The sequence below is a fragment of the Boleophthalmus pectinirostris genome, unplaced genomic scaffold, assembly GCF_026225935.1.
Source record: "Boleophthalmus pectinirostris isolate CB_2022bp ecotype Guang Dong unplaced genomic scaffold, ASM2622593v1 HiC_scaffold_10, whole genome shotgun sequence".
Lineage (NCBI taxonomy): Eukaryota > Metazoa > Chordata > Actinopteri > Gobiiformes > Gobiidae > Boleophthalmus > Boleophthalmus pectinirostris.
Genome location: NW_026570971.1, coordinates 29153204 through 29179709, shown reverse-complemented (window position 1 = coordinate 29179709; position 26506 = coordinate 29153204). Strand labels below are relative to the sequence as shown.

At 39.1% G+C, this 26506-nt stretch overlaps 1 protein-coding gene across 1 annotated transcript in view; it reads left to right on the top strand.

Annotated features, from left to right (window-relative positions):
* si:dkey-288a3.2 (protein phosphatase 1 regulatory subunit 37) overlaps positions 1 to 26506 on the top strand; it is a 98976-nt gene that overhangs the window by 35142 nt on the left and 37328 nt on the right. The window contains exons 9-13 of the mRNA XM_055161564.1: positions 111 to 258; positions 4808 to 4963; positions 6756 to 6868; positions 15257 to 15398; positions 16335 to 16501. Of these exons, the coding sequence (XP_055017539.1) occupies positions 111 to 258; positions 4808 to 4963; positions 6756 to 6868; positions 15257 to 15398; positions 16335 to 16501 (726 nt within the window). The remainder of the gene's footprint in view (positions 1 to 110; positions 259 to 4807; positions 4964 to 6755; positions 6869 to 15256; positions 15399 to 16334; positions 16502 to 26506) is intronic.

The window sequence follows — 26506 nt, the reverse complement described above, 5'->3', positions numbered from 1 at the left end:
CACCCCGCCCCCCCGTCTTTATCGCTCTCCCACTTTCTCCCTCGCTCTCCCACTCTCTCCCTCCCTCTCTCTCCCCCTCTTCCTCTCTCTCTGTCTCTCTCTCATCACAGAGCACTCGTCTGTCCAGGTTGGATGTGTGTAACGTGGCCCTGGTGGACTACCCCTCCCAGTCCCTGTGTAAAGCCCTCGCGTCCAGCCGTCTCTCAGCGCTGCACCTGGACAATGCCAAGCTCTCCGGCCTCCCTCTCTTCACTCTGGGTACACACACTTTTCCACAGAGCATTTTCACTCCCCCTCATGTTCAAACAATGCAGATATTAACATGCTGAATACAGTACTGAATGTCTTAAAGGCCTATATTTCTCTAATGTCTGATCTACTGTAGGTCACAATGTTGTTTCCTCATCACAAACAGACCTGGAGTTGTGTTTAGTTTCATTCACACACATTTAACACACAAACTCTGCATATTTAGAGTTCTTCTCTCACACTCTCTTCCACCTTGTGATGTCATGTGATAATACAAGAAGTGCTCCATTGTGCTTTTAAACTCCATACATAGATACATACATTCACTAGAATCACTTCAATAATTTCAGTCCTGGAATAGCTAGTCTCTACTGAACTAAAAGTTAAAGGTAGCCGTTCACTTTTTAACTGCCATTTCATGATATCTCAAGGTGGAGCATAGCATTTTGAGCTTTGGGGATGTTTACAGGGTAGCAGCACGGTCTTAAAAGTCATAAAAAGGTCTTAAATTTCATGTTCTTAAATCAAGGCCTTAAAAGGTCTTAAATTATGTTGTCCAAGTCTTGTTTTTTTCACAAAGGTCTTAAATTTCATTAGCCTATTTTTTTGTATACTCAACCGGGCTGCAGTGCAATCTTAAACAAGGGAGGTTAAAAAAGAAACAACGTGAAATCATGTAACGTGAATGAACGTCTAATTTGGAGTGTGCGCAAACAATACCTAGTTTGTCTTGTTAGAATGCTTTTTTGGACGTTTTACAAGAAATGCATACTACTATAAATGAGTTCTGAATGAGATTTTATAATAGAAGTATTTTTTGATATTTAAAGCAGTGAGTAATGGTCATTATTAGATTTGGATCTGTTTTATTTTTATTTTTTCCACTTCATAATGGGTGCAATGTTGGTCTTAATTTTCATTTAAGTGGTCTTAAAAAGGTCTTAAAAAGGTCTTAAAAAGTCTTAAATTTGGGGTAGTCAAACCTAAGGATACCCTGGTTTACCAAATGTGTGAATGAAACAAAACATAACCCAGGTATATTTTTGATGAGGTAACAGCAACACAAAAATCCTCTTTGTGTAATATAGGATCTTTAACATTCATTCAAAAGTTTTCTGACGGTGTAGTACCATAGGTCATTCTTTATCACAGTGCATCCCTGACTAGTTGATGGATTCTATGGTTCTATATCTTTGTAATTACTGCGTCTATCCTCATGAAACAAAAAACTGACACAAAGTTTCACATCTTCTCTGTCAACGCAAATAAACCAAAGTTAAATAATTTTTTTTACAACAGTTTCAGAAAGTGGTTGCATTATTCAGCCCCAAAACGTGCCCATCAGATAAAAGCGCTTGCCATGAGACTGATACGTCTTTAATGGCAACTTTGCCCCTAACAAATAAGGATACGTTTGGACATTTCTTGCAAAGCTGTGAATCTCCCATAGAGTTACACAGGCATCTCTATTGTGAGTGTGTGTGTTTGTGCGTGTTTGTTTGTGTTTTTTGCGTCTTTACCCGGTCATGTGGGGACTGCGGAGGTGGAGGTTGTTTTCGTGTCCTGAGAGCAGCAGGTCCAGATTTTGACCCTGGCCCCTCTCTGCGTGTCGGACCAGGATTAAGGGTCTAATCTCTCCTCTGTCACTTTACACACCGCTGCACTCATAAAGGCACCGGCAGCCTGGAGTCACCCACACTCTCACACACACCAAGAGTCTTTGGCTCAAACTGCCGGTTCAGGGGTAAATGCTCTATTCAAGTATAGAATATGTTAACAAGTCTTTAGTATGTGTCTTTTCTCACATTGTAAACAGTCTGTATGAAGAAGTGGACTAAGGGAGGTTATAGTGTTCAGCTGAAGTTCACGATGCTCACGGTTAAAGGGGCGAATTTGCAACCAGGCCCCATATTAACAATAAGAATTTATTAACAGACAAAATAGCAGAAAATAAAAACACCAGGGACATGTAGAGCGGGTTAATACGAACATTTTAAAACCAAATTGATGAGCATCACTACAGCAGATACAGAGAGAGGTGTGACAGTTTTCCAGCGCAAGTCAGTTGGAGCCAGAGTTGATGGAGAGGAAGCGTCCCTATGCTTACTTCCTCCTGCGTGTTAGTTATGGCCATTTATATATATGTACAGTTTATGCCTATAAAGCTCCACTGTCCTGTTCTGTTCTGTTCTTGGTCTGAATTACAAATTAAATAATTATTTGATCATAATCAAAGTATAATATATTTGCTTTTACCTTCCCATTTAAAGTCACAGATGTAAAGCACTTGTATGAAAGGACGTTATCTGAAAAGCAGAAGGAAGGAAACCAAAATTAGAGTCATTTAATATTTTATAATACTGCCATTTGTGCTGGCCCCTCTGCTGAATAAAAATATATTAAATTCTCATATTTCTTTCTTGTTCGACATAAAGAAGAATCAGCGTAGAGTGCAGCCTCTCCTCTCTCAGCTGGGAGCTGAGACAGATCCAAATGGACGCAGTGTGCCGCCCACTTGTCCCAACAGCCTCTTGTTCCTCAAACCAACATTTTGCTCTGCGCTCTGGATCTCTTTTATATTTTTGGGTCTCAAAGCTCGCCCCACCTACACTCCTCTGTGGTCCACGCACGCCTCGCTCCCTCGCCCTCCCCTTCCCTTCGCCGCGGGGGGTCCGGGCTCAGGATCATTGCTTTCGATCGGAGAGGCCTCTGATTGCAGGATTGGGCGCTCACAGTGGAGTCGAGCGGATCAATGCCACCGATCTCACCATTTGGTTCCCACTGTGCCTGATGACAATGTTGGCATTCCACTTGCACCCACCAGCCTCCATCAAATCTGCAGCATCGATCAGGACGCGGGGCAGACCAGCACGGACACATGTGCTCAGAAATGCCCGCGGTACACAGAGCTTAAATACAAAAGGTGTGCACACAACATTTCAGCGCTTTGATGGACTACGCTAATGAACAGCTTTGACAATAGCTGCTGCACCGGAGCATTGACTCAGGGCTTTGTGGGGACAGAGGGACACTTCATTTTTACTGCTATAATTGGAGCAGGCGGCGCCCCCTGCTGTGCGCTCTTTTTCATGCTCTGGTCCACTCTCCATCAATCAGTCCATCACAGTCACAACCCAGTGGTCTTTATATTAGGATGTGGAACAATATACATGCCAAATAAAGCATTCATTTATTCACACTTGGGGCTTAATCCCGTCTCAGACACGAGAAGTGGAAGGAGGCTGTGCTGTGTTTGCAGGAAAGACAACACCAGTACACAAATATAAAGTCCTTGTCAATATCATTTACCAAGAGATATTACTACATACTACTGCAACTGCTACTACTACTATTACTACTACTACTACTATTATAATGTATTCAATTTAGTCTTTTGATATTTCTTCCTGTAAACGTTTAAATTGCCCATATTATGCTATTTTGTTATTTCCTCATCAAAATCAAACCTGGAGTTGTGTTTTGCTTCATTCACACATGTTTAACAAACAAATCCTGCATATTTAGGCTGTGTCCTCTCAAACTAAACAGTACAGGAAGTGCTCCACTGTGTTTTTAAACTCCATACACCTTCACTAGAATCATTTGGATAATTTCAGCCCTGGAATTGACAATCTCTACTGAACAAATTTATAGCTGTTAACTTGAAAACTACCACTTACATAATATCACATGTAAACATCCTTATAATAAAGGATTACCGTATTTTCCAGACTATAAGTCGCACCGGACTATAATATATACTATATAATCACACTTTTAATAATATAAGTTTACCAAACTCACGATGTCACTCCAAATCACAAAATTCATTGAATTCCTCATCATCTGTGTCACTTCTGCATGACCTCCGGAGATAAACTATAGATCCATGAGGTAAACAGAGCGCCACTTATTCTTCTGCGTAGCTGTCAACAGACTTAGCATCAGTCCCAGTTAGAATTACTGAATTGAACTGAATCCCAACAGGATGGTTTTGGTTGTCATTGAAGTTCAGACTTTGCCGATTCATCCAGTGGTTTCCAGGAAAGTTACATGGTGCACCCTCCCGTTTACCATGAAGCTGTGTTCTCCATCCCAGCTTTTTGCCAGTCCCTCACAAGTTTCTCGCTCACTCCAAACTCAATTACCATTTTCGGCTGCATATTTCATTACTTGCAGCAAGACTGTGGCTTTTTCTACAGGAGACATACACAGTAGAGTGCGAAGTGACAGTGGTACAGGAGTAACAGTAGTACTAGGTACTGGCACATGAGCCTAGAGTGCCCTCTCGCGGCTGTCAGTCTGAAAATTTTAATATATAAGTCACACCGGAGTATAAGTCACAGGACCACCCAAACCATGAAGAAAAGTATGACTTATAGTCTGAAAAATAAGGTACTCAAACATGTGAATGAAACAAAACACAACTGTGGGTATGTTTTTGAGGAGGTAACAGCATTATAACATTACTTAAAGCTCACAAGAATCAATTTTGCGTAACATAGCCTACCTAACCTTTAATAATTCTGAAATATATTTTGTTTTGTTTGTTTTTCAGTCACCGCCCTCAAATCCAATGGAAACCTCAAAGAACTTCACCTCAGTCACAACCAGCTCAACAGTTTCCAGGATTCACTGCAGCTGGGAGACCTGCTGCGCTACAACTGCACGCTACGCACTCTCCAGCTTAGCCACAACTTCATATCTGATGCCGGTAAATTATAATTCACACATGCAAAAATAAGACCTATACAGAAAAATTTTCCACAGATGCAATTTATTGTTATGGAAAGAAGTTTGTTCATATGGTGCTAATTGCTTTTTAATACTAATTTATGGTTTTGATGTTGTTTTTCATAATGTGTAAATTAAATACTGCAAAACATGTAGTATTTCCCTTTAGTAAGACACATTTGTACATGTCAGTTTTGTATTTTTTATAGTGACTTCTTTCACAGTAAACATTGTGGGCGGGGTCACCGTGCTCATCATAAATATTGTCTAATTTTGTCATATTTACAGTGTAGAAGGGCTATAGATTACACAGACTTCCACACTCCCACTAAACATCTGTCTTTGAATTTCCAGAAGTTTCCAAACTATAAGATATGGAGAAGTTACATTTGATTACTCTAATGTGCTCTGACAATATTCAAATGTAGATAAGAATATAGCTTGATACGCTAACCACTAAGAAACAAAATCACTAAGAAATAAAACCCACTCTGTATAATGAATAGGGCTACAGCTTATGATTTTTTACATATTTTTAACCAAATAAATGTTGAAATATGGTGACTGAAAGCTTCCAGATAGAGAATATTTGAGAGTTACGTGTATTGTTGATGAATATTAGAAATTGTTTATTCTTTTTTGGAGGTTTTGATTTAATAATACCACTGTCTTTCTCAGTAATTTGGGCATGTGTTTTAGAGTCTATATAAAGTCCATAACTATTATCAAAGTATGGTTATGATTATTTCCATAGTCACAATTATTCTGAGTAACCAGCCCTAATAGTGAAGCCAGGCTGGTGCCACCTAGTGCCTCTGCTCAATTTCATTTCTGTCCAGCGACTAGGTCAGGAATCTGAATACAGTAGATGGTTTATGTAGACCGCGCATCAGCCAATCAGAGAAGAGCTGTGAAGCCATGCCTGACTTTTGTGGTACAGCACAACAGTAAACAAAGTGGTCAAGATGGATGTAGACGAAGCCATACATTCTGTGTTGGCAACTATTCCTGAGATCGAGGATTTAAACCTGGAACAAAGAGAATGTTTGGTGAATTTTATCCAGGGGAAAGACGTTATTGTCCTTCTTCCTACGAGAAGGGAAAAGCTTAATATACCAGTTAGCCCCGTTAACGGTGCATAACATACGTCACGACCAAATAGCAGCGACTGGTTAAATAAAAAAAAAACCTGCCTATCGTCGAGCGAACGAATCCTTAATGCTGCGAGGTCAGACAGTTTCCACAAAGTGAAACCAGCTGATTAATCAGGCTACTAATAATGAACTCCTTTACTGCTTCTATAGGCAAGTAATTTTGACTCAAGAAATATAAAGGTGTATTGTGTAACTTTTGTAGTGGAGAGCTGGACAGATGCTTTTCTTCATGGAGGCATTATTGCTTTGTCTGGAATATTGCACATTGTGATATTAAACCTTTCTACTTTCATGGAGACCAAACCAGACCGAGATACAGGTCAGATCTGTGGAGAGGCAGAGTCATAATGCCTGTTTTTCTAGGTATTATTGAGCAGTAAAACCACCTGTAATTGAATACATGTAAGACAGAGCTGTTAATGTCAAACCGTGGAACATTTCAGGCAGAGCAATGGCATCTCCATAGAAACAAGCAGGACCCTTTTTAATTTCACCCTATGATCTTACTACTTCTCAACAAACAATTCTACCTTCAGTACTAGTTTTATTGATTTGCTTTTTGAGTATTGATATTGTCGCCAAACCTGCTTGAATAACTTTTGTCTATTTTTTCCCCAGGTTTGGAGGAACTCTGTGATGGGTTGAAATGGCAGGTGACCGGGCTCAAGGTTCTTCTTCTAAGAAACAACAAGATCACTACAAAAGGCATGCGGCACCTCGCCAAAGCACTGGTAAAGCAACACACAGCTAATTTGAAAATATGAATTCAAATTTAATCACTGTTTTACAATGAGCAAATCGAAAAGCCTACAATCATTTAAGTATTCTGTACATATTTTGTAGGTCCAATTCTGAAATATTCTGTAATGCAGGTGATTTTGGTTGACATTCAAAAAAAAGGGATGATTTCACTTATATTTCCAATCTTTAAACTTATTTCACTTATATTTCCAATCTTTAAAGTTATTGTTTGTTACAATGATGAAACCATATTCTTTCAAACTGTCATTCTGTTTAGCATAGCCAGTTTTGGGTAAGAGCAAAATTGTTACATCATTCAAATGTAATTGCTTTTTGAATAGAAAAGTTTAGAATTTACCTGACCTGTCTACATTAAAGGTGCACTTCGTAACTTTTCCGATTGGGGTCCGCTACCATGGAGATGCTATTTCTTTGCCTGTAATCTTCCACAATATGATATCAAACTTATATAAGATGCATTTATTCCATTACTATGCAAAAATACCTTTAAAAAAAATGCTTTCTGACTGTGAGTGGGGTCGCCTCTACACAGATCTCACCTGTAAACTGCTCTGGGTGGAGCCCTTGCATTGTTTCTATGGAGATTGAAAAGTTGAATGTCATACTTGGAAGGTAAAGCAATAACCTCTCCATGGAGACAAGAAACTGACAGGCCCTCTACCAGAAAAGTTATAGTGGTAGAGTTGCTGGCCCTCTTCAGAACTTCATGCCTTAATGACTTAAAGATGCACTGTGTAACATTTTGGATTTGGGGTCTGCCCTTCTTTTTCCCACAGACTCAGGGGGAAAAAAAAAGTCTTGAATGTTCCACAGTACAGCATTAAACTATTTATCTTGCATTTATTCAGCTGCATATGATTGGTGTCTACGGTATACCATACTGTGCAGCATTCCAGGCAAAACAAGCACCTCTCCACGGTGACTGGCAGTTGCTGTGGTTTATTACAGGGTAGCAGCGGGGTCTTAAAAGTCTTAAAAAGGTCTTAAATTTCATGTTCCTAATTTAAGGCCTTAAAAAGTCTTAAATGATGTTGTCCAAGTCTTATTTTTTTCACAAATGTCTTAAATTTCATTAGCCTGTTTTTTTGTATACTCAACCGGGCTGCAGTGCAATGTTAAATGGAGGAAGGGGAAAAAAACAAAAACATGAAATAACGTAATGTGAATATACGTCTATTTGGAGTATGCACAAACAATACTTTGGCGCTGGCGGCAATGAGTAAACAATCAGTTCCGTCTACATTGCCCAAGACGCTAAACTCTGGTCAAATCTGCTCACGTCGTGTACGTGTTTACGTTACATACATCACCACCGAGCCGCCTGACATGCACACCCAATCCAATTCACACAGATTTTCTCCCGAAAACGCTTGTCTAAACGCGGAATAAAAAAGTGAAGATGCTACGCCATTTTTGTGTCTTCTGTTCGCACTGTCGTCATATAAATGTAGCCTTAGATTCTAGATATAGTACCGGCAGTTGTTTGGTCATTGTTACAGTTAGACCTGGTATTTTTCGCCCGTATAATGGGTGCGATGTTGGTCTTTATTTTCATTTAAGTGGTCTTAAAAAGTCTTAAATTTGGGGTAGTCAAACTCGGGGATACCCTGCATTAACTGAGACTGAGTATTGATATATGGAAAATAAATATAAGAGAGTCTTTTATTTGTTTGTCAATTTTGTGGTAATATGGGACACATGAATTTCTCGGTAAGCAATTCTTTGTTCAATCAAATTACTGCTTCTGTAATTTTCCCATGTTTAATTTTAATGTCTCAAATCACATTCTGTACCCCCAAATCCCACCTGTGTCGACAAAGTGCGAACTAGCAGATGCAGTTCATTCAAAACTTGAAATCATTTAATCATTTTTAATCCAAATTCTGTGTTTGTTGTTTAGAAATATAATTATTTTTCACATCCCTATCCCTATGCTCAGACTTTACCCAAATCACTCCTTTTGTCCATTTGATACCTGCTTCATCTGCTGCTGATTAAATGAAAGGACACATATTATGCATTTTTTAAAATATTTTTATTAGTATTAGTATTAGTATTAGTTTAGCACCTTGGTTTGGATTTTAGAATTTAAAGCTCTTAGATTACATAAAATTGAGTCTTGTGAGCTTTAAGTCATGTTATAATATTGTTATTTCCTCAAAAACCTACCTGGATTTTGTATTTTATTTTTTTGTATTATATTAGTTTTGTTTCATTTACATATGTTTGAGTAATCCTTTATTATTCTGTCTACATCTTCAAAGCTCAAAATCCTAAAATTTAAGTGTTGTAGAGCAGTATTTTGACAATTCCAGGGCTGAAATGACCCAAATGATTCTAGTGATGGTGTATGATGTTTAAAAACACAGTGGCACACTTCCTGTATTAGTTCATGAGTTTTTTTCAGTTTGAAAGAAGAACTCAACCTAAATATTATGCAAGGTTTATGTGTTAAAAAATGAGTGAATGACACAACTCTGGGTATATTTGGAACAACATTATAACATAGATCAGAAAATAGTGTAATATGGGCCCTTTAGAATAATTTCCATGTATAAAACCAGGCATTATTTTCCAATCTGGGCACTTCTGATACTGGAATCTTGTATGGCTCCATCTACTTTTTTTTCAAATTAAGGAACAAGCCTCAACCCCGATTTGACATCAGAAATATGTAGAACTAGCCTGGTGGTGATTTATGGACTTAAAAACTGCCTGTGACGTAAATCCTAGTAAAATTCAAAACTATGTATTTTGTAATTACTCATGGGCAGGTGACTTACCGCAAAAGATTCATCAAACAAGCATCAGTGAAACAAAACACAACTCCAGGTTCATTTATGATGAGGAAACAAACTTATAATGTGGTTGGAATCTCAAAAAAGTCAGATTTGGCATCTGGACTATAAGTCACTCTGGAGTATAATTTGCACCAGTCAAAAAATGCACAACGAAGAAGAAAAAAAAACATAAGTCGCACCGGACAATAAGTCACACTTTTTGGGGAAATGTATTTTATAAAATCAGTGACCAGGACCCGACATTTCATTTTGAAAGGCAATGTATAGTAAAATAGAATAGAAAACAACAGGCGGAATAGTCATTAATATAAATAATATTTAATCATAACAATAATAGTAATAAATCATGTAACATATGAACAGTTATTCAGATAATTATAGCATAAACAAAATAACATGAGTTTACCAAACTCACAATCTCACTCCAAATCACTAAATGCATTAAATTCTTCATCCTCGGTGTCACTTTTGCACGACCTCCGGAGGTAAACCATAGATCCATGAGGTAAACAGAGCGCCACTTCCTCTTCTGCGTAGCTGTGGTCAGAATTAGCATCAGTTCCAGTTAGAATTATTCCGGCCTTTCTGAATCCCGACAGGATGGTTTCGATTGTCATTGAAGTTCAAGACTTTGATGATTCATCCAGTGACTTCCAGGAGAGTTTCATGGTGCACCCTCCCGGTTATCGTGAAGCTTTGTTCTCCATCCCTGCTTTTCGCAAGTCCCTCACAATTTTCTCGCTCACTCTAAACTTTCTTTCTGCTGCTCGATTACCGTTTTCAGCTGAATATTTCACTATTTGCAATGAGACAGAAGCTATTTCTACAGGAGACATGCGCAGTAGCGTGCGAAATGACAGTGGTACAGGAGTAATAGTAGTACTAGATACTGACACACCAGCGTAGAGCCTCTTGCAGCTGTTAGTCTGAAAATTTTAATATATAAGTCACACCGGAGTATAAGTCGCAGGAAACACCCAAACCATGAAAAATACGGTAATACGTGTTCTTTAGGAGTCTTCGTTGGACTTGATCCTCTCTGAAAATATCCCTCCTCTTCACTACTTCTTCTTTTTTTCCTCTCCTAATAACATGCATTCCTTCTGCTTGATTGGCACCATAAACGGCACCTTACTGTCATGTGAATGGCGATTGTACAAGTCAAAAGGCTAGAAATTAACGCCCTGTCCTAGTACACACACACATGCACACATATACACACACACACACACACACATTTACACTGGTCTTGTCCTATTCACTGCTACCAAAAGAACACTTGATTCAATAATAGATGCATGTTAAAGAGGGGAGCTCTTGTGGCCTGCCAGTCATGGAGATAAGTAGATGTCCTTGCAGGCCGTAATGATGATAATTAAAGCTGGTCTTGTCGAATATGATGAAGAGGAGAGCTGTAATTAACCTTTCTCATTGGTGGATATGGTATGCACTTTTGTCCTGTCCTCTTGACTCGCTGGGCACAAAGAAGACCACAGGGATTTATTTTTTTATGCTCTAATTTCTCCGCTCTCCTCTTCTCTCTTCTTTTTAATCATATTTTCGAGCATTTTCGCATATCAAGCTTAAAAATTAACCTAAATATGGACACTGTAAAAGTACTGTACAGCAAAGTGCCCTTGACCAAGATTCTGGGTCAGGTCTCAGCAAGGGTCTGCACCAGGACTAAAGCAGAACAAGTAAGGGTCTGCACTGTGTTGTCAAGATTATTTGGGGAATAAATCATTGTGATTATACAGAAGGATGGGTCAGATGTGTTAGATAAAATGCACTTACCCGTACTCGAACCGGTTTTAGTATGCTTTCATTTACCACATTAAAACTGTTGCAAAACCAGGAGTAGACCAGGAGTAGACCAGGAGTAGACCAGGACTAGACCAGGACTAGACCAGGACTAGACCAGGACTAGACCAGGACTAGACCAGGACTAGTAAAATTATTAATGTACCTGTTTAAAAATGCACTTAAAGAGTAAAAAGTAAAAATATTTTACGTAGATTTTGAAGTCTTATAAAGCTTCAAATATAGTGATTTTGATAAAGAATTTAATTGAATTCATGTTTTCTCCTGGTTGTTTTGATTTGTAAATATTTTTCTGCTCAAACTACAAGCCTTTTCAGCAGATCTCAGACAATAATAAATAAACAAATACTTTACATTTTAGTTCAGTCTAAAAAATATAGCGGAGTAGAAAGTACACATACCTGCTCTCAAATGTAGTGAAGTAATAGTAAAAAGTAAAAACAAGTTTACTTTCTCCAATCAGGGCAATTGTAGCTCTTTATGTTGATATACTGATACAGCAGCCCATGATATTGATATAGTGTCATCAAATTTCACAATATATTCATGATATTTGTATATTTTTGCAAACTCCTAGATCAATTTTAACCGTGTAGTCTCTTTAATAATATGTCCATTACAGTAATATGAGGATTTGTTGACTTCTTTTTATATTTCTGGTGCTTTTTCCTTGCGGCGTGTCATGTGTGAACAACAGTTTTTTAGCGGTGCCTTCACACTCTGCTCCCCCCTCAAACTTCTCACTCCAACCCCCCCGCGGTCTTACGTTTGACAGGTTTCAACCAAGCTTGACTCTCGCGCATTCTCAGCCACGCATTCGCCTCTTTAATTGTCTGCTATTATCCCATGTGCATACCCATTTGAGACCCTCTCCTTCCCCTGCTCCTCTCCCGCCTCAATCCTTGCCCCGAAAATCTCCTACGCCGTTTGAAATAGAAAAAACAGAAATAGAAAAAAGTGTTTTGTTTTTACTGTACTGCAAATTATCTCCTGTCTTTCCGCCCCCTTGCTCCACTGTTCCAAGCAGTGACCAGAGGAGATACTCCGCTTTCACATCAGCACATTAAAACACAGGGGACAAAACCCAGAAGTAAACCTGGACTAAACAGGGACTAGACCGGGTCTAGACCAGGACTAAACCAGCACTAAACCAGGACTAGACCAGGACTAGAACAGGACTCAACCATAACTAAACCTGGACTGAACCAGGACTAGACCGGGTCTAGACCCAGTCTAGACCAGGACTAGACCAGGGCTAGACCAGAAGTAGACCAGGACTAAACCAAGACTAAACCAAGACTAAACCAGGTCTAGACTAGGACTAAACCAGATCCAGACCAGGACTAGACTAGAACTAGGCCAGGACTAGACCAGGAATAGAACAGGACTCAACCATAACTAAAGCAGGACTAGATCAGGACTAGACCAGGACTAGAATAGGACTTGAACCGGACTCGACCAGAACTAAACCAAGACTAAACCAGGACTAAAGCAGGACTAGACCAGGACTCAACCAGGACTAGAAGGGACATATTGAGCTTTTAGTCGCTTTTAAACCATTTTTGCCTTTAAACTGCTTCAGCCCATTCGGTCTATTTACAGAAATGGAGATTTGTATTGTTTTTTCAGTACTGCAAATGATCTCCTGTCTATCCGCCCCCTTGCTCCACTGTGTCGAGCTGTGACCAGAGGAGATGAGCAGGGGTGGCCAAGCAAAAAGTCGTGGGTGTTTTGGCTGTTGGGGCAAAGCAAGAGTTCCCCAGTGCTACCAAAATATTCCCTAATGCAGCTTTACGCTCCATCTAATCAACCTTCACCGCTAATGTGACTCGAGAGACTGAAAACACAACTTCTGAGCGGTTTTAACATGAGAGGAAAACAGTTAGGGAAGGAAAAATAATCACCGGGTAATAATAATGATGATTAAAGCTACTCAGACTGGAAATGGGAAGAGGATGAGCTAGAGTGGATACTAGCTGTTTACTAACCAGACAAAGACAATTCAGACTCTAACTGTTCTGAAATATTATGGTGAATTGGCAACAACAAAATGCATTTTTAAAGTGTTTTGGTCAAGGGTGTAGGTTTGCCTAGGGACGGTGAGGACATGTCACAACCAATATTTGGGGAAGACAAAATAGTCCCTACCAATAGTTGCCATCTTATTTTAATGAACAAAAATATACATTTATTCAGATATTTTTCCAGACTCAAAAGTAGTACTTGAACACGTTTTAGTTCACATTTTGTTTATTAGACATTCTGAGATGTATTCAGTGATATAACAACATGGTTATGACTGCCGCTATTTCACTGACTGTAACAGAGTGATGTCATTAGTGGACCCTGGACCTTAAACTGGGGAAGTGGCAGGACAGTGCCGCACCCAAAGTGGCGGCTTGAGCAGGTGTGAGTGAAGACGCTGCACCAAACTTTGAAAAACTTTTCAAAAGGAACTTACTTGGCTTCATCTTCAATTAAACTTGCCTTATAAAGAGTCGCTGCAGAAAAAGAGTGACTATTGCCATAAATGCACCTCCCAAACGGAGCCTTACTTGTGCGCTTTTAGCAGCCCGACTCTATTGACAATATTCCATGGAAAAATGTTCGGACATTATCTCACAAATATCTCATCACCAATAAGTAAAGGGAAATCTGCTACAAACTTCTACATCGCTGTTATCCACTAAAAAAAGCACCTTAGAAGGACAATGACCACAAATTGTACATTTTGCGATGTGGTGTTTAGTTTTTGCAGTATGTATTGTTCGAAAAGTAAACAATCTGTTAATGAAGTAACTTATCAGTTGGTTTCATGGGGGGGCCGAATGGGGTAATGATAATGTCCCCACCAAAACTGAGACAAAACCTACGCCCTTGGTTTTGGTAAGAAGATTCAACATAAGACTATAAACATTTAAGGTCCTATATTTTGCTAAACACACATGGAGTTGTGCTTTGTTTCATTCACACATAATTGAGTAATCCTGCATTATTAGTCTGTTTATATCTTCAAACCTCAAAATGCTCTGTTCCACCTTGTGATGTCATGAAGCAGTAGTTTTCAAGTTAACAGCTCCTTTTACTTTTAGTTCAGTTGAAATTGGCAATTCCAGATCTGAAATCATACAGTTGATTCTTGTGAAGGTGTATGCTGTTTAAAAACACAGTGAAGCACTTCCTGTATTACCACATGACATCACAAGGTGGAACTGAGTGTTTGAGAAGCTGAGAAGAACATACATGTGTGAATGAAACAGAACACAACTCCAAGTATATTTGTGACGAGGAAACAACATTAACAACATACTGTAGATCAGAAAATAGCATAATATGAGTCCTTTAATACATTTTCTTTACATTTACTGTTATTACTGTTACTTTTTTGAGTTAGCGTGCTATTTATTGTCAGTTTTATCAACAAAACCCCTCTCTGGTCTTGAGAAAAGCACTTACAAACTCATTGCAGTAAATAATTAGGATACTCAGAATGCATAAGGTAAATAAGTTATAACTTTGGGCCACTGCAAACTGTTTAATCATTCATAAAAATTAGGTACAGTGCCTTTAATGACCATTCCCCATATTATCTCATTACATTTTGTCCAAGTATACAACTCTACAACAGCTCACCCTTATGTAATTATCAGTAGATCCCTGAAAACAACCTCTCTGAAGTAATTGAAAAAAATATTATTATGCTGAAATTGTGTGTTTTGTAATGTCTGTTTCCAGCCAGTGATTCGAGGGCTCCAGGTTTTGGATTTGGGGGAAAACCTTTTGGGAAACGAAGGAGTCCACATCATCAGAGAGCCCCTGATGGCAAACTGCTCCCTACTACAGCTTGGCCTGGCTCAGACCGCCATCACATGTGAAGGTAAGAAAGCATGATTTATTAAAGGGCCCATATCATGCTATTTTCTGATCTATGTTATAATGTTCTTCATCAAAAACAGACCTGGAGTTGTGTTTTGTTTCATTCGCACACGTTTTATACACAAAATCTGCATATTGAGGCTGAGTTCTTCTCTCAGACTGAAAACACTCTGTTCCACCTTGTGATGTCATGTGGAAGTAGGAAGTGCTTCACTGTGTTTTTAAATCTTCACTAGAATCATTTGGGGGGTAATTTCATCCCAGAAATTGCCAACCTCTGCTGAACTAAAGGTAAAAAGCAGCTGTGAACTTGAGAACTTGTGAACACGAGGTGGAACAGAGCATTTTGAGCTTTGAAGATGTAGACAGACTAATAATATAGGATTACTCAAGCATGTGTGAATGAAACAAAACTCCAGGTATGTTTTTGAGAAGGTAACACCATTATAATGCAGCTTAAAGTTGGCGTCATATGAACCTTCTTGCACTCTGCGGACCTCAGGGACCGGGCTCCTGCTGGTGCCCAGAGTCAGGACCAAACATGAGGAGTCAGCGTTTCAGATTCATGCAACTAAAACTGGAACAATCTTTCTGAACATGTGACACAAGCTTCTATTTTGATGCTGTTTAAATCCAGGCTCAAACCTGCTCTGTTTAGCTGTGCATATGACTGAAAGGTTTTCATTCTGCACTCTTCTCTCTAATTTAATGTCTCTCTCTTCTTAATTTTATGATCACTATTTATGTTTTGATTTGTTTGTATTGTGATTTTAATGTATTTCTTATTCTGTAAAGCAGATTGAATTACTTTGTGTACGAATTGCTATACAAATAAACTTGCCTTGCCTTGCCTAAAGCTTACACGAGTCAATTTTGTGTAATTTAAGATATTTAAATTACTGTGTTAATATCTGTCTGTTTTGTGTGTGCGGTGTAGGTGCGGTGGCTCTGGCGGAGGTTCTGGCTGAGTCTCGTTTCCTCCAGACTCTGGACTTGAGTCAGAACCAGGTGAGACTCGGGGGTCTCATGGCGCTGTGTCTGGCCCTGAGGATCAACCGCTCCCTGGGCACCCTCCACGTGGACCAGCCTCCCCCAACAGAGCAGGTGGGTGGACTTAAAGATGCTGTACATTTAAGGTATATAGACTTAAAGATCATTTAAAGAGCCTGTATGCAATTTCTTTTCATGTATTTCAGCAAAATTAGTCTTGCAGAAAAGGAAAGACCTCACAGTTGCTTTGGACCCAGCACGCAGATGCAACTTTTATCAGATAAGCATGTCTCTATGGCCCACAAAATTCATCTTGCCCCAGTACAGATCCATTGTAGTAGTTCTTGAGGTAGAGATAAAACCGTTGTGTTCTGTCTGCATCTAGTTAAGTTTTATTGCCCGATAATGAAGAAGTGCGCGTTACCGTGCTAGATGTTGCTGACTTTACCATCACTGCAAAGTCTGATCTCGTCTCTGAAAGTTGTGCTTAGAAACTCATCATAGGGAATAATTAGGACGTTTGTAATTCACAAAGTAAGTGAGGAATAACTTTGGACCATTGAACTAGTTCTGTTTTTCTTGCTTTTAAGAGCGTAAAAATCAGGTACAGCGACTCTGAGCTGAATCGACTGAATCAGCAAACACAAACGTGGTTGTTAATACTATAGTATGTATACGGTGAAGAGCAAATCAATACATTAAATAAGTTTCTGGCAGCATAAGGGTAATTGTTGACATGTGCAGCTTGTAAAAGTACAGTTGAAGTACATAGGTTTAATGGGCCATATATGATTGCGAATTACTTTAAAAATAATAACAATGCATTTAATATAAAGCGCTTTTTGGACACTCAAAGATGCTTTACAGTTCATTATTGTGGCAGTACAGTCGTACCTCGCTATATCGTGGTTCACCTTTTGAGGTCTTGCTGTTTCACAGATTTTTTGTGTGTGCAATTTTGCATGGTTTTTTTTTGGTAGTAATTACACATGGGTGGGTCAGGACTAAACCAAGTCTAAACCAGGACTACTCCAGAACTAAACCAGAACTAAACCAGGTCTAAACCAGGTCTAAACCAGGACTACACCAGAACTAAACCAGTTCTAAACCAGGACTACACCAGATCTAAACCAGGTCTAAACCAGGTCTAAACCAGGTCTAAACCAGGTCTAAACCAGGTCTAAACCAGGTCTAAACCAGGACTAATCTTGGACTTAAGAGAGAGGACCCTCGAGTAGGGTGTCCGCAAAGCACGATCGAGCAATTGCCGCATTTACCTCTGTAAGGTGCAGAGCTCTCCGTCCGTCCTTTCTCCTGCAGTCACCTCTGAGCCTGTCCTGATCGTGAGTCCTGTTTCAGTTCTAGTTTAGTCCTCCTCTTCAGTCCTGGAATCAGTCCTGGGTTAGTCCTGGTTTAGTCTTGGTTCAGTTCATGGCGTAGGCAGTGCAAAAGTTTGATATAATCTCGGGTTAACGGGCAGTGCGGTGCTGTACTGCGTAGGTGCGGGTCTCGAAAAATGAACCCGTGTAGGACTCTGCGCTGTAGGGCTCCATTACGGAATAAATGAATCTTCGGTTCGTTACATTAAGAAGGAGGAAAATAACATAAGGACGACAGCAGCAATGAGTTTTAAGAAGGATGCAAAAGAGGTTGTAACTGTCCTGTCTGAGAAAAGTGTATAAAGTGTGTGCTGAGGGGTTTTACAGACTTAAAACAGATATAATTGTGAAATATAAAGTTGACTATTTTGCGGATTTCACCTATCGCGGGTTATTTTTAGAACGTAACGCCTGCGATAAACGAGGGACCACTGTAGATCTGTTGGTAGAGAAGGTTGGCAGTTTGAATCCTGCTCTTGACATAAAACATCATTGGTTGAACTGTCGTTGCTGTCACATTGCTGATGTTGTGTGCTTGGGCAAGACACTTAACCCACCTCACCCCTAGTGTCTGTGTACACTGGTGTATGGATGTGTGTGTGAATGGGTGAGTGGTTCCTTGTTGTAAAGCGCTTTGAGGGCCTTGAAGGTGGAAAACCGCTGTATAAAAATGTGACTATTTACCATTTACCTTTTATTCATTCACTCCACACTCCGCCATATCTGCCCTGGGACAGACTGACCCAAACAAGGCTGCTTATCTGTGCCGAGTATCATACCAAATTGTTACAGACTGTATTTAGTTAACCTTTTACCATTTTCTACAAATCAGTAGTATACAATTTCTTTACTTTTCCTGAAAATTGTCAACTTTTTTCAATCTCTGACTTTGTTGTAAACTTGCATATCTCTGTTTATATGTGCAGACACTGAGAGAAACATCTGTAGGTTTGGTTTCAGACATTTCAAGCAAATTTTTACCTCCTTAATCCTCATTGTTGAACTGAACAGTCTACGAACTGGCCTTTTTCACATCGGTAGTACCATTTCTTTACTTTTACTGAAAATCGTCAACTTTTTTTCAACATAGCAGCTCTGACTTTGTTGTAAGCTTGCATATCTCTATTTGTTTATATGTGCAGACACTGAAAGAAACATCTGTAGTTAGCTAAACAGGTTTTGGCTCAGTTTCGTTATCAGACATTTCAAGCTAAATTTTACCTCCTTAATCCTCATTGCCAAAAAAACGAACAGTCTAACTCGCCTTTTTCACACTGCGGGCGATCAAATGACTCTCGCTACTTTCAAACTGCCATCGAACCGATAATTAAAAGATAGCGGTGATGACTTGACGAGTTTCCATCATAAACAACGTGTCTTTTTTTGATTTATCCGGATTCGTGTGGTCACAAATTTGTCACTTGGAAACCAAACCAAGTTGCAGTTCATCAGACATCTCTCTTTCTCTCCTCTCTCTTTCTCTCCTCCTCTCCCCTCTCTCCTGCACCTTCTATCTCGACGAAGGCCCGAGGAAAACGATGCCATAACTTTAATACATGCCCCTGCTGGATTCACAAAATAATTACCCACACTTGCCATCTGTTTGTCATGATTTTATCTCCGCTAACTTATTTGCATATTAAAGCATTAATTAAAATCTCCAAGGAGCGAAATGCTTACTTTAAAATTAACTCTGAAGGCGATTCCGTGCCCAGCTTTCCAAAGTTGTTTTATTTTTGTTTGCAGTGGTTTTCGACGTTTGTTTGTGGCGTTGTTTACACGATTAACTCAGAATTTATTTTTTTATTTTTTTATGAAATGGCTCCTCTGGCTAAAGTCAACTGACGCGAGTGCCAGATTTTAGAGGGATAGCATTTACGCAGCTTTGTTGGTTGCGCGTGTGTGTCCTAAAACGTAAACCAACTCACTGCAAAAATTGTAAATATCATAATTACCGACATGGCTTGAAATCAGATGTTCCGCTGTGTGGCTTTAGCCTTATCTATCTCTAATTCGAACATGGTTTTAGTCAATTTTGCGTAATATGGGACTTTTAAAGGAATGTGTGTAGTATTTGTTCATTTGTTTTTCAAAATAAAACCAAAAATAAGAAAACAAAAAAACAACAACAACTATTTTCTGCATTATTTGTCTCCAAAACTAAAATGAAAAAAATGGATAACAGTTTTTTTTGTTTTTTGTTTTTTTTCCAGTTTTTGATTTTGTGTTTAAATGAATAGTGAACAAAATGGATAACGTACGTTTCCCATTTAAAATGCGATGCCGGACTTTTGAGTCGCATACGGACTAAACCAGGACTGAACAGGACCAAACCAGGACTAAAACAGGCCTAAACCAGGTCTAAAATAGGACTAAAACATGACTAAAACACCACTAAAACAGGTCTGAACCAGGACTAAAACGGGTCTAAACCAGGACTGAACCAGGACTGAACCAGGACTGAACCAGGACTGAACCAGGACTGAACCAGGACTGAGTATCGGGACGAGCCCGGAATGTGCTCCCACGTAGATTGTTGGGTAATCAGGACTGAGACCAGGATCAGACCGAGACCAGACCGAGATTGAGACTGGAACTGAGACCCGAACCAGACCGGCACCAGACCGGGACTGAGACAGGGACCAGACCGGGACTGAGACAGGGACCAGACCGGGACTGAGACAGGGACTAGACCCCGACTGAGACAGGGACCAGACCGGGATTGAGACAGGGACCAGACCGGGACTGAGACAGGGACCAGACCGGGATTGAGACAGGGACCAGACCGGTACTGAGACAGGGACCAGACCAGGACCAAACCAGGACTGAGTGTCGGGACTGTCCGGTGATCAGATTGAGTCCGGGACTGAGACTGGGACCACACCGGGACCAGACCGGTATTGAGACACGACCAGACCAGGACTGAGATCAAGACCAGACTGGGATCAGACCAGGATTGAGACCGGTTTACTCAGTACTGGCTCAGTCCTGATTTAGTCCTGGTTCAGACCTGGTTTAGTCCTGGCTTAGTCCTGGTTTAGTCCTGGTTTAGTCCATTTGCAGCGCAAAAGTCCAGCATTGCAATTAAGTCATGGAAACGGGAAGCAGCCATTATCCGTTTTTTTCCATGATTCATTTAAACACAAAATTGAGTAGTTGTTAATTCTTTCTTATTTTTAGTTTTATTTTGAAAAACGAATGAACGAATAATACATAAACTTAAATGGCCTAATTTAAACTGTTTTCTGATTTGTGTTATAATGCTTCCTTCTTAAAAAAACATACCTGAAGTTGTGTTTTGTTTCATTCACACATGTTTAACACACAAACCCTGCACATTACCACTTCATGACATCACAAGGTGGAACAGGTGGAACAGAGCAATTTGAGCTTTGGAGATGCAGACGGTTACTCAAACATGTGTAAAAAAAACACAACTCCAGGTATGTTTTTGAGTCAATTTTGCGTAATATGGGACCTTTAAAAACAATTCCATCTTATTAAAGTGCACGCCATTATTAATAGGTTAAATGAATACATATACGTGCCCATAAATTCCGAGTAAAAATGGAATGGATTTGCTGTGATGCGATGTGAAAAATAAATTGAAATTGCAAGGTTCCTCTAAGTAAAAGACCAAGAACTATGAAGGTCTTGTAATATCCTTAAAAGGCAAGTGAAAAGTTCAGAAACAGTTGAATTAGCTGTTTGTAAAAAGAGCATTTTTAGCGGGTGTAGCATCTTTAACTTAAATCTAGTCTCTTGCTTATCTGCCAATATACAAATTTTGACTTGAAATCTGATGTTCCACAGTATGGCTTTCACTTTATCTATCTCCATGGAGACAAGCTGACAACAGGCCAAGTTACAGATCAGATTTGTGGAGAGGCGAGTCCACTCACAACAAGAATGCATGTTTTTAAGGTTTTTCTTTTAGCAATTTGACTCATTCAGTTAAAAATATGCAAGATGGATAAGTTTAATGTCATATTATGTAACATTCAAAGCAATAACATCTCAGTGGAAACATAAAGTTCTGTAGTGCACCTTTACAGCAGTTTTTATTCATTTAGTTTTTTATTGTGAGGTAAAACTGAACTGAAACTGGAAGTGGCCCAGAAAGTCTCATAATCTTTGAACTTTTATTTATACAAAGTAATTCTGTAGTTACTGTACTTGAAGCATAAACAACTGCTACTTATCACATTTGGATCTGTTTGCCTAGACCTGTCACGATTACAAATTGTGAAGCACGATATATCGATACAGAGAAATATTGCGATAACTGATAAAACCGAAACTACTTTACGCCACTGACAAAAAGCAGGAGAATCCCAGTAAACCAATTTTTAAATAGACAGTGTCATTAAAAAAACTGATTTGCAACAAATAAATGTCAGAATGAACAGATAGTTAGCCATAGAAGTTATTTATTCAACCATCCACAGCTCAAATCTTACATTATTACATAAAAATGGCAGAAATATCCTTATTATTACAACGAAAAAGCGCCTACCATAAATACTGAGCACTAAAATATACTGCTCCATTGATATAGTAATTATAGTCATTATCATGACAGACCTAGTTTTTGTCTTAAGCTATTTTAATTTTAAGGAAATAAATGCTGTTTTCAGTCTCTGCTTAAAGCTGTAGTTTCAAAATCGCTATCTTAACTGAAAAAGCTGGAGCCCTGCCATGTGGGACGGAGCATTTTGAGCTTTAGTGATGAAGGCTACGTTTATATGATGATGGTCTGAACAGAAGACAAAAGTGGCGTTGCATCTTCACTTTTTATTCCGTGTTTAGACAAGCGTTTTTGGGAGGAAATCTGCGTGCATACGGTGATGCAAAAGTGTGTGGAATTCAGTTGGGTTTCCATGCCAAGCGGCCAGGTGGTGATGTATGTGAAACGTGTGCGTGACCTGAGCAGATCTGACCAGAGTTTTGCGTCTTGGGCAGTGTAGACGGAAACGCTACGGTGGAGCATTTTCAACTTTTCCACTCTGGAGGGTGGTTTCAGATTTTTGCATTTTTAACCCCCAAAAACGCCATCACCGTCTAAACGAAAGGCACTTCCGATTAAAATATTTTGTCGTTTTTACCCGCAAGCGTTCCTAATAAACCAATATTACTCAAACATGTGTGAATAAAACAAAACACTCTGGGTATGTTTCTGGGGAGGTAGCAGCATTAAAACAAGACTTAAAGCTCACAAGAATCCATTTTATATAATACAGGACCTTCAACAGAAACTAAACCAAGACCAGACCACAACACAAATCAACATAAATACCTTATCCATTATCCCTAGTGCTATAATTAAACAATTTTTTTTGCGATTGCTGTATAATCAGCTTTAAAGGTGCACCATGTAACTTTTCGTTTGGCCCATCACCTTTTTGTTTCTGTAGAATTGTCATTGCTCTGCCTGAAATGTTCCACGGTGTGACATTAAACAGCTCTGCCTTACATTTATTAAATTATAGGTGGTTTTGTAGCTCAAACATACCTAGAAAAACCTGCATTTTGACTGAGAGCTGGATTGTCTCTCCATAGATCTGACTTGTAACTTGGTCTAGTTTGGTCTTCATGAAGATAGAAAGGTTTAATGCCATACTGTGAAACATTCCAGACAAAGCAATAACATCTACACGGAGAAAAGCATTTGATGGACCATCCACGAGAAAAGTTACACAATACACCTTTAACTTCTTTGTTTTTTTACAGTGCATCTTTCTTGTCTCCTCTCACTTCACACATGTTCCAAAGTGTCCATATTGGCGGCTGTGTTTTTTTCCATGCTTCCTCCAAGACGCAGAGAGACTAGCATTAGCATTTCCACTATTGTCGGGAGTTAGTGCGGCTGGATATTTTAAGGCGGATGGTAATAAGGGAATTTTTAAGCTCTGTCAGGTTTCGGAGAGGCACACAGCTGGGGTTTGTCTTGGCGTGGCGTTTCCAGGTGGGAGGAGTGACGATTGTATTAAAAAGCAAATCTTTCTATCACAAAACAGCGGGTGGCCAGATCAAGTATTCGCGCTCGCACACATTCCCCTAGGTCGCGCAGGAATACGTGAAAATTTCATTCTTGTGTTGGAAAATGAGTGCGAGAGAGTGACAGAAGGGGTTATGGTGCCACTTTTTGGTGGTTTGGTTTGACGCCTGGTACAGGGAAAACAGCGTGTGCAAATGTATTTTTATATTTTTTCACATTACTTTTTTTTAGCACATTTAAAACAGTTTCAAATGACCAAAGTGCAGTCCATTACCAATACATGAATACATAAAGGTAACCCTAAATGCCATAACCATAAAATAAAATACTTAAAGAGCAATTTTCTGATCTATGTTATAATGTTGAAGCCTGATTCATCAGCCAGTTTCACTTTGTGGAAACCGTGTGACCTCGCAACATTAGGATTCATTCCCTTGACAGTAGGTGGGTACTTTTTTTATTTAACCAATCGCTGCTATTTGGTTGTGACGTATATAATGCGCCACTAACGTGGCTAACTGGTGTATTAAATGCATTAAGAAGGGCAATAACATCTTTCCCCTTGATAAAATTCACCAAACATTCTCTTTGTTCCGGCTTTAAATCCTCGATCTTGGGAATCATTGCCAACACATAATGTATGGCTCTTCGCTGATTGGCCCGTGCGCGGTTTACAACTTCCAGGATTCTTGCAAACCATCCAGTGTATTCCGATTCCTGACCTAGTCGGTGGAGAGAAATAAAATTGAGCGGAGGCACTAGGTGGCGCCAGCCTGGCTCACAAACAAAGTTTTTGTTTCATTCACACATGTTTAACATCCTGCATATTTAGATGAGTTTTCTCTCAAACGGAAAACACTTGATGTAAGCCAATGATGTTCATTATGTCTTCTTATATACTTTAAGTTCTTTTTAAAGACATCAGTAAAGTGACTTGTTGACATGTTTCGGCTGCTAGCTGCAAGCCATCTTCAGAACTGTCACACTTCTTGTGTCATGGACCTTCAGACTGACACATTTTGTTTCACACAACCCTTCCAGGTCTGAGCACTGCAGGTCATCATCCTGCAGATATATGAAGATGAGTTTGAAGATTTGCAGCTTGTCAAGGAAACTCAACTTTGGAAAACACTGTTGATGTCATGTGGCAATACAGGAAGTGCTCCACTGTGTTTTTAAACTCTGCGCACCTTCACTAGAATCATTTGAATGATTTCAGCTCTGGAATTGCCAATCTCTACTAATAAAGGTAGCTGTTAACTTGAAAACTACCACTACATGACATCACAAGGAGGAACAGAGTATTTTTAACGTTTGAGATGTAAACAGACTAATAATAAAGAGTTACTAATGAAGAGGTAACTCCAGCATTTCTGAAGACATAACATGCATTTCATATTATTTCAGTATACTATCAAATGTTAAAAGAGCACTTTGTAACTTTTATGATGTTATAGCTTTGCTTGGAAGGTTCCACAGTATGGCATTAAACTCATCTGACAAGCAGTTGATGACACTAGGCCAAGTTACAGATACTGCAAACCTATTTACTCTAATAATGCATGTTTTTTATGTATTTTTTGTGATTGAATAAATACAATATATGCATAATACCATACTGAGAAAAAAAAAAAAAAAAAAAAAAGAAATAATCTCTATGGAGTCAAGCAGGTGGCGGACCCTCCTCTTAATGCTCCTTCAGATGTTTAAAGTATGCACTGTTAATTAAAGCTTGATCTAAAACAAAATATGTGAGAAGTCTAATCAAAATCACATTATTTCTCCAAAACATGGCAACTTGATATTTTCCCCAAATGGCTCACCCTTAATCTGGGTCCTTGTGTCTTTGTTTACACGAGTCAGATTTTCTCGTCTGTTGCGATCCGCTGCTCCATTTGATCAGTGGCCTGTTTGCTGTTAATTATTAATTATTTACCCATCTGAAATATTCATACTCCCTGCCCTGATCCGAAACCAGGCTTTTCCGAGGGGCAACGTCTCTCTCTCTGTAGCCAGTGTAAGGTGGGGCTGTTTATACATGGACACAAACATCCAACATCTGCAGTGGCTGAAATGACTTAAATGAAAAGCAGTCTTTAAATTTACTTCTTAAATCAAGTTTAACTGACTGTTCTGTACAGCTTTTCAAATGAGAAAAATAAAATCTTCAGAAACAAATATTGTAGTCTTTGCATTTATCCCCTTTTTAGCTAACCTTGCGTATGTCCCAGTGTGATTGGCAGGTGTATTAGCCAATCAGAAACATGTTTTTGTTTTGTTTTGGCTCCTCGACTTTTTGATGTTGTTTTAACTTAACAATAACCAAAATATCACAATATCGTATCGTCAAAAGTCTCTCAATAATATCGTGTGCCATCACAGTATATCAAATCACAAGTTTCTTTGCGTAAATTCATTGCTATGGTGCAGCAGTAGGTAAAAACAGAGGGAACTACATCGACCATGATCCTTTGCTCCATTTTGGTGCAAACTACATGAAGAAATAACAGTTCTAAGCACTTTTAAATCTTAGTTCTTTGAATGAAGTCTTGTCAAGGCATTTTAAGAGGAAAAAGTAGCATATTCACAATTTTATTAGCCTCCACAAGATATCGCAATAAATACCATACCGTGAGATTTGGATATCGTTACATCCCTATTCTGTATTACACAAAATTGACCTTTGTGAGCTTTATGTTGTTAGAATGTTGTTACATCATCAAAACTTTCCTGGCGTTGTGT